The 13,160-nt window shown below is 46.6% G+C and overlaps 1 protein-coding gene across 1 annotated transcript; it reads right to left on the bottom strand.

Moving 5' to 3' along the window:
• Positions 1–11,125: 11,125 nt before the first annotated feature.
• On the bottom strand, positions 11,126–13,158 carry LOC113971889 (translation initiation factor IF-2-like; the record flags this gene model as incomplete). The annotated part of the gene is made up of 1 exon (XM_027692347.1): positions 11,126–13,158. A coding segment is annotated over one exon (1,194 nt), but the record flags the coding sequence as incomplete, so codon positions are not given.
• Between the last annotated feature and the right edge of the window lie 2 nt (positions 13,159–13,160).

Genomic DNA, 13,160 nt, shown 5'->3' with positions numbered 1-13,160 from the left:
GGCACAGATCCTGAGTCTCCGCACTCAACGACGGAGTTTGTAAGTGCTCTCCCTCTACTTCACACTTGAGGGAGGTGCAAGGATAACCCCCCAAGAAAGCAGACAGATTGGGCGAGGTGTTAATACATCCCCAGCAATGACATAACGCAGCCGGTACAGTGCCAAGTTGTGGAGTGCCTGCTAACCAGGACCAGCTCATCCCATCTGTGCTGACTCACCACAGCGGCATCAGCGTGCACCAATTTAAGAATGGTTAAGGTCCCCGCACCGCTGATTTTGACTGGGTTTTTCTCATTAACTCTAGTAGGATGGGCTGGAGATCTGCCTTTTTTTATAGCCCCATTTTGCTGAGGGGGATGCCAGAGGGTGGCTATAATGGCATCTCATTTGGTGATAAAAGGGTGGGTTTGTTTTTGCCAAACACGTAGCCGGATAGACATATCTCTGCTCGCCTCTTGGCATGCCAGTGCAGTACATATACATGCAAACGGAATTTGCTAGCAAACCAGCCAGGCAAAAATCAAAAGCAGTACATTGCAGCCAGGTAGAATAATAAGGCATTACAGAAGACAGTTCAGCAGTTTTGTTTAAAAACCAAACAAGCTCTTCTAGTTTCTGAAGGCAGGGATGTAGACAAGGCAGAGGACTGTGGTGGTTCATAGCAGGCAGCAGTGCTCCCCGCCTGCGCTGCCATGTGAGAAGCTGGTCACACCTCCCACAGAGAGCTATGGGGGAATAATGGCATTTCAGATAAGAGAGAGAAGAACTAAGGATCAAGAAAATCCCTTGTGCCGAGACACATTGGAAAAAAAACCAAACCTGTGAGCGATCATCTACCCCAGAGTAAATTATGTAAAGGGGCCTGACTATCCATCATTTCCCATTTTTGATATTTAATTTGGAAAGAATGGTTAGTTCCTCAGATTTGGCTCTTTGAGATGTGTTGGCCATATACACTCTGCTCTGGGAGTGTACGTGCATCTGTTACAAATGTCCAACTCTGCTAAGAAATACCATAGTGTTCTGCCACCATAGAAAACTCCACACACACTCCCTTTTTTAAATTCTAAATATTTGATACTATATAATTTGGACCTTGGGGGAGTTTGGTTTGACTCCGAAGAAGCTGTCTCTGTGGAAGCCAGGCATCCAATATTCCAGGTGAGGTCTAGAGATGCTCCCATTCAGAAAGACTGAGCGACTTGGCCATACTACTGAAGATTAAAGTGAGAGCTTCAGGAGATCTGGACACCTGAACTGCCTGGGCTGGCACTGCCCTCTTAAGATTATACATGTGGGCTCTCATCTGCATTTCCTAATACCTTTGTCAAAAGAAGAATAGGAGGGTATACACTGGAGAGCAGAGGTGTATAGGACACATAAGCATGTCTGAGAGGTCATCTCAGGCTCATGGCTTATCTGAAGCAGAGGATGTGAATTTAATTCTGTAGCAAACAGAAACTTGACCTCACATTCCATTTACAGTTTGAACAATCAAAATTGGAGAGATTTTGTTGTCCAGGCACAGTGATCTGAAACACCCACACAGGCACTGGCCTAGAACATTTTCTGAGAAGTCACTGGTTCACAGGAAACTGCTTTCTGATACAGAGGGTGTTGTCAACTCTTGTCAAGACCCAAGGCACTGGGTTTACTGAGACAAGAGCTACCACTATGAACACAATCCTAAGAGCATGGCAGATAGGGTCCTTCAAATCCAGAAAGGGCTTTTTTATTGGCCTCTTGTTAGGAATAACCCTTACCCTTGGGCACACATGAACATCAAACTGGTTTGTTCCCTCTTGAGTCCAAAGGTATAATCCAGATGACCCAGATGTGAGCCATGGGGGAAAGTAAGAATGCCTGAACCACAAGGATGACAGCTGCCATCCTTTCTGTCCTTTTTGTCTGCCTTTTCCAGTGATTGAGAAGAAAGGCCTGTGTCTGCCTGAGCAGTATCAGCTGAGCTGTAGATGTCCTCCTTTGTTGTAGATGAGTAATTGGTGCCTGGGGAAAGGGTGTTATTGCTTTTGAGGACCCATAGATTTCAGCAAGAAACACTAGAATCTAGATGTAGAAGAAACTGGGGAGAATGGTCTTTTCAACCATAGGACCCCAAATGGCAGTAGTACTTAAGGTGAATCATGGTGAATGGCAGGAAAGAGCCTTGAAATTACACGCTTGCTAAGGACTACATTCACATAGCCTGGATTCCTTATTCCTAGGTGAGATTTAGGGAAACACTGTATGAATTCCATGCACTGCATTAGAAGGGAATATTTTGCTGCAGGTGGATGTACCAACTTTGTGGGATCATAGGATAATTCAGGTTAGAAGGATCTTTCAAGAGTTCTCTAGTCCAACAACCTGTCCAAAGCAGGGATAGCTCTGAGGTCAACCATGTTACTCAGAGTTTTATCCAGTCTGATAAAACCCATCAAGTATAGAGACTGCAACCTCTGGGCAAACTGTTCCAATGTCTGACTGTCTTCATGGGGAAGAGGTTTATCCTTATATGCAGGACATAAGGATGTGGTAAATTATATAATCAGCTTTGCTGTGCCTCAGAGACATCACCAAAAACAGTGAGAGTGTTAACAGCTGAGTAACAGCTGTTATTCAAGGGAAGCTGTTGATGCCAGGATCACCCGGGGCTATGAATTTCAGCTGTGAGATAAAAGTGACAACATGAGTGCTGAAGTCTTTGGTACTGACAAAAGTTTTGTCGTCATTGCTGAACATACAGTCAGAAGAGCAGCAAGGCAATAGATACCACTTGTACTTAATTTCACTCGCTGTGATACGGGATAAAAAGCTGCATCAACTAACCGAAACAAAGGAAAAGGCAACTCGAAGAGGAAGGTGTAACCTCTACAGCTCCACTGCTTTCAAAATCACAAGCTTTGCAATAACCAAAGAGTCGATAACCACACAGGTTCTGTTTCATGGCCACAGCTGTGGAAATCAGACTTGGGCAGTGCTGTACTTCCCCCATTTCCCCACAGAGGCTAAGACTTGTATATGCAGCATTAGACAGAAGGTTCAGATCTCATGTGCTGGGGTGTTGAGGAGTACTGGTGCAGAAATATATATAGTCAAGCCCCAGAATTATGTCTGTCCTGCCATCCGTCCTGCAAACCCACAATCCTGGAGTCAATCAGTGACAAGAGAAGGGCAAAAGCCCAGCAAGACCCAGGCTAAGAGTGTACCAGAACAGAAGAGCTGGTCAGTGCTGCCCATGGTCAGTGCCCACATTTCAGCACCCTTTTTTACATAGTCAGGGATAGCTACTCAAGCTTGTCTTCGTTTTTCTCATCAGGAAGCTTGTTTTTACCTACAGTTCTCTAGATGGGTCTCTCTCAGTCTTTCCACTCATTATGGGGCTCCATAATCTGCTCTCAAAACTTCAATAGCCTCGCACTCTAGGAGTTAGTAAAGGGAATTGAGGCTTATGCACCCTTTGGGGTTTCAGTGTGGGTGCTTTGCTCTAGAGTGTCTGAAACATCTCTTTCCCAAGAGTTGTTCACATCTTATGCTGGTTCAAACCTCAACTCCGTGCAGAGCTTTTTCTCTTGCTCATCTTCTGTTTCTCTTCCTGGTCAGCTCCAATGTTTCCTGAGGAGTCTCTTTGCATAGAGCCTGATTTCCAGTCCCACACCCCTTTCTGGAGGCAGCTTTCACAGGCAGCATCCACTCCTGCTGTTTGACTGTCAGTCCTCAGCATTACACACAGAAGTCAAGGCAGTCACATCTGATGGGCTGGCCAGGCTCTCTGCTTCTCACAGAGGGAACCTTGCTCCCCTGACCATGCTGAGCACCCTCCCCCTGCCCTCTGCAGAAGGCAGCTTTGCATCTGAGCATACAAAGGCCAACTGAACACAGCAGGTCAGCTCTCCTGGCTCGGAAAGCACTAGAACACCCATACCACCATGCACAGCTATCAAGAAAATGAACTGCAACCCATGACTAAAGCTCCAAGACCTGGCAGTATGGAAGGGATTGTAGCCAAGAGGGAGCCAAAGTGCCAGACATCAGGATAAGAACTGCTGGGGCTCTTCCACCATGCAGCAGCTGATATGAAGCCGTTGAATGGCATCCAAGATATTGAGCTACCTAGAGCTCAGGTCTTACCCAGTACAACAGTCCCTAGAGTTTTAAAGATTTAATTATGTAGGAAGTGATTCTCCCCCTCTACTCTGCTCTCATGAGACCCTACCTGAAGTTCTTGTCCAGCTCTGGGCCCCCAACATAAGAAGAACATTGATCTGTTGGAACGAGTCCAGAGGAAGGCCATTAAGACAATAGAAGGGCTGGAGCACCTCTCCTATGAACAGAGGCTGAGAGAGTTGGGGCTGTTCAGCCTGGAGAAGAGAAGGTTCCAGGGAGACATACCTACAAGAAAGCTGGAGAGAGACTTTTGACAAGGGCATGTACTGATAAGACAAGGGGGAATGACTTCAAACTGAAAGAAGGCAGGTTTAGATTAGATATTAGGGAGAAATTCTTTACTGTGAGGGTGGGTGGTGAGGCACTGGCACAGGTTGCCCAGAGAAGCTGTGGATACCCTATCCTTGGAAGTGTTCAAGGCCAGGTTGGATGGGGCTTTGAGCAACCTGTTCTAGTGGAAGGTGTCCCTCCCTATGGCAGGGGGGTTGGAATGAGATGATCTTTAAGGTCCCTTCCAACCCAAACCATTCTATGATTCTATGACGATCGCTTATGAAAGATCACCTTTGGAGTCAATCTATTAATCTCCTTTGCTGACTCACAGGAGCTCAAATAAATTGGACTGGGCTACTTGTGAAACTGAAATTGCCCATGGAAAACCATTGCTCTTTTTATTTAATTTTACCTCTCCAATTTAAAACTGTCTAAAGTTTATGGACTTAAAAGTAGTGCCTCCTGAAACACACAATTTCAACTTCTAAATGTCTCTGTTGTACTTAAAAGTGAAGATCAGTTTGTAATATAATTTTGCCAAGCATATACAATCTGAAACCATGAAATGTTTTTATTTTGTTTTTTTTTTCCTCCTCACACCCTGAAGGAATACTTTAGAAGATATGAGGAAAATCTCCACTCTTGCAAGTGAGAAAAAAAATTGCAACCATATTTAAAAATACTGAAGCCAAAATAATGGAGACTTTTAATAACAGATAAGTTCAAACCATTGCAATGATGAGGCAGATCTGTATCATACTGGCTGCAAACTTCAAGTCACTACTGCATGAAGACATCCTTCAAAGAGTTATTCATCATCAATATATACCTGACAATAAGGATTTTTGTTTCGTTTAGGAAGGAGCAGGTGAACCAAAACTCATTTGAAATTCTATTTCTTACAATATTTTGGTAGTTCTGACAGGGCCTGATCTGCTTTTAATAAGACAAGACCTGTTCAGGAGCAGTTCTCAGAGCAATGCACACACAGGACATATGCAGTATTGCGCTGAACATACATTTGCCTTAACTTCTACAATGAGACAAAAAGCACAATGATATTCTTCCACAGTATTTACTATATATTATTTTTTTCCCCAGAAAATTTAATTTTAAATCTAATTAATAGCACATGTCCTTTGTGTAGGGCTGTCTCTTATTCTTACTGTCAATAAAACATCTGCACATTTGACCCTGTGCACAAGTACCGTTGCAGCGATTCACATCTGGTTCATGCCTGTGTGTGCACATGCACAGCACCCAGGATAAACACGCTTGCTCTCTAGCCCTGAAGCATCTCTGTTTCACTGCAGATTGGAGAACAGGATCAGCACAAACCAAGTGTTTCATGAAAAAGTCTCCAGGAAAACAAGGGGAAAAGTGAAAAATGGGGCTGTGGATCACTTCCAAATCCCTACTGAGGTAGGCAACTTGAGATCCTTGACATCTGTGGCCTCTCTTAAAAGGAAAAAAAAAGAAGAGAAGAACAGATCTGTACAGATGCAGTGGTGGGAAATTATGTCTCATTTCCATTATGCTACCAGTCTCACACACTCCAGGCTTCCTTATTCCTTTTTTATGGGAATAAGATTTCTGTGTCCTGTGACCCAGGATCCAGCCATGGTTCAGGACAGAGCTGAAAGCAGCCGGGGAAGTTTGAATCGAGGTGTTGGAGGAAGGCAGTTGTCAAAGCAGTCTGGTGAAAGTTAACAAGAGGAGCAGACCAGCAAGATGGAAAATATCAGTGTCTGCTTTTTTACCTTCCAAAATGATGTACAAATGAGCTATCACATCAGGGGGGCATACCTGTGCACTGACTGACAGCTAGGTATTGCCAGAATAGCAACTGCCAATGCTGCCTGCTAACAACAGGAGAGAATTAGGTATCCCCCTCATTTTCAATCTTTCAGGAGAACCTGGGGATGTACGGACACGCATTCAGTCACCTGCTTCAGCACTGCATGGCTTCCTGTGGAAAACTACTACTCTTTTAAAAATGAAAAGGCATTGCAGTGTGGATTTAAGAACATTAATAACCCAAATTTGCACTTCAACTTAGAGCCCATGCTTCAGTAGATTTAAGCCTTGAAACTAGGACAATTTTTGTGATGCAGGTAGAATAAGCCCCAACCTCTTGTGGTAAAATGCTTAGAGCAGTAAATATTTATTATTAAGTCAGCCAGGATCCAATTCCTCTAATTAAAACATTTGCATCCTGGTGCTGTCTCATCCCATACCACCAAATGGAAAATGTATTTCTCTAAGTCAGTGCTGCTCCTGAAAGTGACCCCATTGAGCTGGAAGACTACAACCTCTCTGAACTGTAAAATCACTCAGAGACCACCTTCTGAGGGGGACTGATGACACAAGCCTTATAAAGTGCCAGCTTTACAATTGTTGCTGCTATAAAACATGTTTTTGGGGTTGGAATTGAATGTATTAAACTTCTTCATATAGCTCAGGAGCTTATAGCCTTTCTTTAGCACCTATTCATGAATGAAGTCCTGCTAAACCAGGGATTACTGAGGGACACAGAGGCAAGGTGTTTTTTACAACTTCTTTTGATTGCTGATGTCCTAGTGACGGCAGTGATGAAGAGCACCCTTAGCTGACCATATTACTCTACCAGACACCACCATACTATGTAATGGGAAGCAAAAATAATACAATTTAGATACAGGATATTACAAAAGGAACAACTAATGCTGCACGCCTCTGAATTTATGGTGCCTGATTTCCTGTAGCTTCCTCTGTTGAGGAGTTTACAATGTTTACTAATGCAGCTTGGGCACACTGCAGCCTTCCTCTCTCTATGGGCACCAATTCCTTCTTTTCCAGCAGCTGCCTTTTGCCAAGGAAATTGCATAATGGCAGTTCTGCAGCTTTGACAAAGGTGGCTGAGGATAGTCACATAGCTAGAGCATCATTTCTGGAAGAAAAATAGCAAACCAAACTAATTGACTCAGGAAATGAATCTGCCGATGTCATTTTTGTGTTCCCCAAAGGCATTTATGTAGTCATTGTGGCACTTTAGGTGGTGTTTTCCAGCTAATTCTAAAAAAAAACACCCCCAAACCATAAAGCCCCATAGAAATAGAAGTTGAAAGGAATTTTTCTGTTAACTTCTTCTGTTCATTTGTTGCAGCTAGGAATTTGCCTCTGATTTCTGCCCTATGTTGTACAAACTGAAGATGAAGGACACTTTTAACTTGACCCCCAACTAACACACTACAAGGTTTATAAGAAGTTAGCCAGATCATGGCTACCAAAAAGCGACTGAGCTACAGTATTTGAAGTCAAGTGAAAAAGCACATCAAAAGTACCTACCAAAAAGGAACCGAAGAGAATAAAGCTACTTAATATTTGGGAAGAGCAATATGACATGGACAAAAGATATATAAAAGTGAAAGACTACAACCACAAGCTGAAGATAATGGCCTGGGTAAAGCAAGGAATGCAGGGTGAGGAGAGGAAAATCATTGGACCAGGGACTAGGAGGGAATGAAGAATGTTTTTTGGATGGAGGTGAAGATGGAATAACCACAAACACTGGGACTGGCCTTGGCTGACCAGAACTTAAGTTGCGCATTACCCAGCACACATCCTTCTTCTCCCTTATGCCTTCCATAAGATATGCTTGCTAGTTCCTTGAAAGACTTCTTTAAAACTTGAGTTAAAGGACTTAGAGCAGAGTCCCTGCTTTTCTGCCTTGTTTATTATGCCAAGTACCATACCAACATATGTTCTAGGTGCTGGTACAGTACACACTAATGACCTAAAAGGGAGACAGGACACACTGAAATAGCACACAAAAATCATTCCATCTGCCAGAGTTCTGGATAAATTGAGTTACTTTTAAGAGCTCGGGGAATATGGGAGTACAAAGAGCAAGATATAACTAGGGTGCAAAGCTGCGTTTTGAGTAAAGAGTCAGGAAAACTGACTTGTCCAGTTATATGGAGAAAACCCAAGAGTTAAGCAGTAACATAGACTACAAATGAAAAAGCTAAGCCAGCCTTGTGCCATGCTAGTTCTACATCACAAACAGGTGGATCGAAAGATGAGGTAGTGAGTTTTCAGTGCATCTGCTTACAAAATTATTTAAAATCAAGTTTGATCTCAAAATATAGCCCCTATAGATATAATGAAAATAAATATCTTCCCCCATGCATTGAAATGTCACTTGTTACAAAAATCTAAATGGCTTACTTTTGGTTCCACAGGTCATGTGATCCACTGCAAAATCTTGTGTTTTGAACAATTTTTTTTCTTCACAAGATGGAAAAAAAAAAAAAGCTAAAACCTAGCTAAATGCCTATCAGGAAAATATCATTTTTTCCAAATTTAAAGCTAAAGTAAACTACATTTTCACTTACAAATTAAAACAGCCTAGGCATACTAGGAAGGCCAAACACACTGGCATTTTTTTTTTAGAAATTTCTTCTATAGAAACCAACGACTGGTATCTGAGGACCAGCACAGACTACATGTAATAAAGAAACCCCACCTCTGAATTACAGGTATTTGAAGCTTACAAAATTTGAAACTTTTCATCCTGTTTCGGAAACAAAGTAGATGGTGACTTTTATGTCACACTTCCTTTCTGTTTGTATGCCCACATGGTGTAGCACAAGGCAAAAAAAGAGAATTTGCAATGAATCAATGGAAACCTTCTGGCAATATTTCAGTTGGTCCAAAATCTTGTAAAATGTGGCTTCCAAAACTAAAATTAGCCACGTTCGATCCTTTCCCATATGAAGAAAAGATGTGCTCTATTTTGAAGAAGATAAAATCTTATATGGAAGATGTGACGAGAAAGGCTGCTGGCATGAGCTTAGGATGTTCACATTTTAAGTGATGAAGACATGCCAGTGAGTTATGCAAATTATCTGAAACAAGTGCCAAAATTCCTTTTACTAAATCATCACACGCTCTACGTAACATTTAGCTTATTATAACCCTTTTCATATATACATCTCCCAGCCTTGCAAAAAGGAGAAAGTAAAAGCTATTTTAGAAGTAATTTAGGAAGCTTAAAAACCAACCAGTCACAGTGAAATTTATTAGCATCTTTTCTACGCCTCACTTCAACTGCCACTTTATTGAAAAGTGTTATTCTAGTAAAATCCTTAAAAGGAATGTCTCAAGGCTTTCAATGACTACAAAGGACACTTGTAAAGTTAGCTGTTCTCATTAGTATACAGAGGCCAGGATTTGGGGAGGGGAAAGGGGTGGAGGGAAGGGGGATGCAAAATCAATGCATAATTATCAGTGGCAAAAAAGTTCAAGTCAAACTTGCCAGCTTTCAGAATTTCAGCTGACCCCCATACATATACTTTTAACCATAGTTGTGTAACAACATGGGCTCCATCAGCTGTGCTATGTTTTTAGCTTGTCTCCTTCAGCTCTTTTAGTAATTAAACTATTCATCCCAGGGTTCAAATTCAGTGCCAGCACAGCAAATACCCACCTCCCTGAGCATCTAAAGGGCAAATACAAGAATAACTAGTTTTTCAGTTGTGGCTAGTGGTTATATCTGAAGCTAAGGTTTCTTTGTATCTTCTATTGAGCTTTTTTTACTGGATTAAGAAACAAGGAAATTTCAAATAAAAATTCAGTTGAAGGACAATCTACCCACTATGTTATTGTGTTAAAGGATAAGAATTAATGGCAGATCTGAATCCTTTACAAGTTGTGCAAAATGCCACAAAAGCAGTGCAAGTTATGTGAAAAAAGACTTCAGATGCTAGCAATTAAGGAATTCTAAAATGCATTGAACTGCATTATACTTATAAATTAGTCAAGATAAAGCTAATGATAACATCACATACTGGTCCTACTGCATGAGGAATTCAGTGAGACATCAGCACCAGTTTTTATTAGTAGCTGTGGCAGAGAAAGAAATCTAAAATATTTTGTGGAATTAATGTATTCATGAAAGAACTAATCGCAGAAGAAAATGTAGCTGTTCAAATTGCTCTCTTGGACAAAGACAAACATCTTCCATTTTCTTTCATGTGGGATTGCTACCTTCTTCAAAGGAGCTTTTACCTCAAATTGAGTGGGGGTTGGGAGATTGTTATGCTCCAGTCTGTCTGATGTGTTCAGTTCTGATCCTGAAGCTCAATGACTACTAAAAACCCGAGGAAGGATTTTACCCAGGAAGCCATTCAAAATAGGTATTGGAACTTAACAATGACCACCATCAAATTATCAAATTCTGGTTTACAGATTTTTAATTGCTGCCTAGACCTACCTCTCCTTTCTTGAGTACTTCCCACCCCCCCTCCTCAGAGGAAGAATAAAAAAAGACAACCCAAACAAGTAACCAACACAAGCTATGTTCCTGCCCCAATACAAGATCCCTAATTCTGGTTTCAGAATGATTTGACTTATAAATTCCAGCAGCCACATTCTCGGCTGCTCGAAGGGGTGTCTCATGGCTTACGAATGAACGCTGCTGGCAAACAAAGGGGCTCAGTTGCATCTCCGTGCATTAATAACCGGTGTCCCACTGCATCAGACTATGCGGATTGTTGTGGGGATTTTTTTTTTGCCTGCAAAATGGAGATCTTACAACTGAAAGAAGATCAAGGGGGAACGTGCCTACTGGAGCATTATCCACAGTTTTGTTCTCGTGAACCAGAATTCATTTCACCTTAACAATGAGACACAGACCCGAAAATATAAACAAGACCACGTTTATTCAATACAGACAGGTTAATTAAGACAGTAAGTCCTGCAAATCAGGAACACATTTCAAACGCTCCGGTACGAAGTGCATATATTTAAAATCAACAGCTGCATCTTGTACTTGAGCCATTGCGTTTGTCGGGGAAGGGTGGATTTAGGATTTTTCTTTTTGGTAGAAAAAACTTGTTTCAGCTACCTTATGCTAACAATGCATCCTCAGGCTCCATTCACTCATTTGTTAAGTCCAGCTGCCTTCCAGCTTTGATATTCACATTTTTTTAAAACTGCTTCATACAGTCACAACGAGAAATAATAACAATAAACGTTAAAATAACAATAAAAACCCCCAACAAAAAAACCAAACCAGCCCGGGAGGGGAAAGGAAACACCTCCCGCCGGAGTCAGCGAGGATTATTGCAAATGGCTCCTGGGAGACGGAGCAGCTCCGCGGCAGCGGGGACCCGCGGCGGGGGGGTTCGCGGCCCCGGCCGGGCTGCCCCGGCGGGGGGAGGAGGAGGAGGAGCTCCCAGGGAAGGCAGAGGAGGGAGGGGGGCACAACAACAGCGCGGGGCCGGCGGCATGCGCGGCCTCCGCCGGTGGGCGAGCGGCGGGGCTCGGCGGGGTCCGCACCGCGGGTGACCTTGGGACGGGGGGGCTCGGACACCCTTCCCGCCCCACCGCCACCGGCCCCGCCGGGGGGGGCCCCGCCGCCGGGACACACTTACATCCTGGCAGAGCCCGCACCGCGCTGCCGCAGCCCGCCTGGCGTGGCCCCGCCGCCGCCAGCGGCCGCGCTCTTCCGCCCCGGTCACCGCCGCTCGGCCCCGCCGGCTACTGCAGGGGCTGCACCGCCGCCGCCGCCGCCTCGCCGTCCGCACCGCCGCTCCCCGCCGAGGCGCTGCCGCTGGAGGCCGCGGACGCCGCTGCCGCCGCCGCCGCTGCCGCCAGCTGCAGCCGCCGGACGGCTTCTTTGATGAGGTTGCCGGAGAGGATGAGCTGCTGCAGGAGCCGGTGCGGGTCCTCCTCCTCCGCCGGACCGTCGCCCGGCCCCGGCGGCGGCTGCTTCCTCCGTCGAGCGGCGCTCCGCAGCCAGCCGCGGCCGCACAGCTGCTTGGTCACCCGCTGGTGGCCGCTCCGGTCCGGCCGCGGGGTCTCGGCGTGCTGCGGGTGGGCTTGCGGCGGGGCCGGACCCCGCGGCGCCAGCAGCCCAGCCCCGCCGCCGCTGCAGCACCGCGGCGAGTAGGGGGCGGCGCGGTCGCGGGCGCTGCCCGGCCCCAGGTGCTTGGGGGCGCGGGGCGGCGGCGGCGCCCGCTGGGCGCTCAGCTGCAGCACCTCGCCCAGCTTGGCTACCAGCGCGTCCACCTCCTTGGAGCCTGCCTGTCCCACGGCGACCGGGCGCTCCAGCAGCAGGAAGCGCTCGCCCGGGCGGCACGGCATCTCTGCCGGGTCCCTGCCGTGCCGCAGCCGCCGCAGCGGGACCGGGGCCGCCGCCCGCCCGCCGCCCCGCGCGCGCGCGAGCACACGCGGCTCCGGCGCTGCGGTCGCGGCTGGAGCTCGGCCCGCTGGCGTTGGTTTGTAAACAATGGGTGACGCGCGCGCCCGGGCACCTCCCACTGCGCCGGCCGGGGGGGGAGCGGGGAGGGCGGCCCGCTGGACCAACCGCTCGCCGGCCGGTCTAGGGGCCGGCGCCCCTCGCGGGGAGGGCTCGGCCAACAGCGCGGGGGCGGCTCCCGCCGGTCGGGCGAGGCCGCCCCGCAACCGCCGAACACGCCGCTGCTTGTCCTGTCCCCCTCCCCCCTGTCTGCGCGCCGCGTGGACCGGCCCGCTTTCAAACCCCGCACCTCGGGTCCCGGGGGCGGGGCCGCGGTGATTGGCAGGAGGGGGGCGGGGCGGCCGCCCGGCGGGAGTCCCGCACCGCTCTGTCGGCGCGGGGGGTCGGGGAGGGCGAGTGGCGCCCGATGCCCGCCCCGTGCCCGCCCGGCCGGTGCCGCTCCCGCCGTTAACGGCCCGCGGATTGCCGGTGCGGG

Source organism: Neopelma chrysocephalum, unplaced genomic scaffold, assembly GCF_003984885.1.
Source record: "Neopelma chrysocephalum unplaced genomic scaffold, ASM398488v2 Primary Assembly neopelma1_86, whole genome shotgun sequence".
NCBI classification, from domain to species: domain Eukaryota; kingdom Metazoa; phylum Chordata; class Aves; order Passeriformes; family Pipridae; genus Neopelma; species Neopelma chrysocephalum.
Note: the sequence above shows the minus strand (reverse complement) of the source record. Positions and strands in the feature narration are given on the sequence as shown.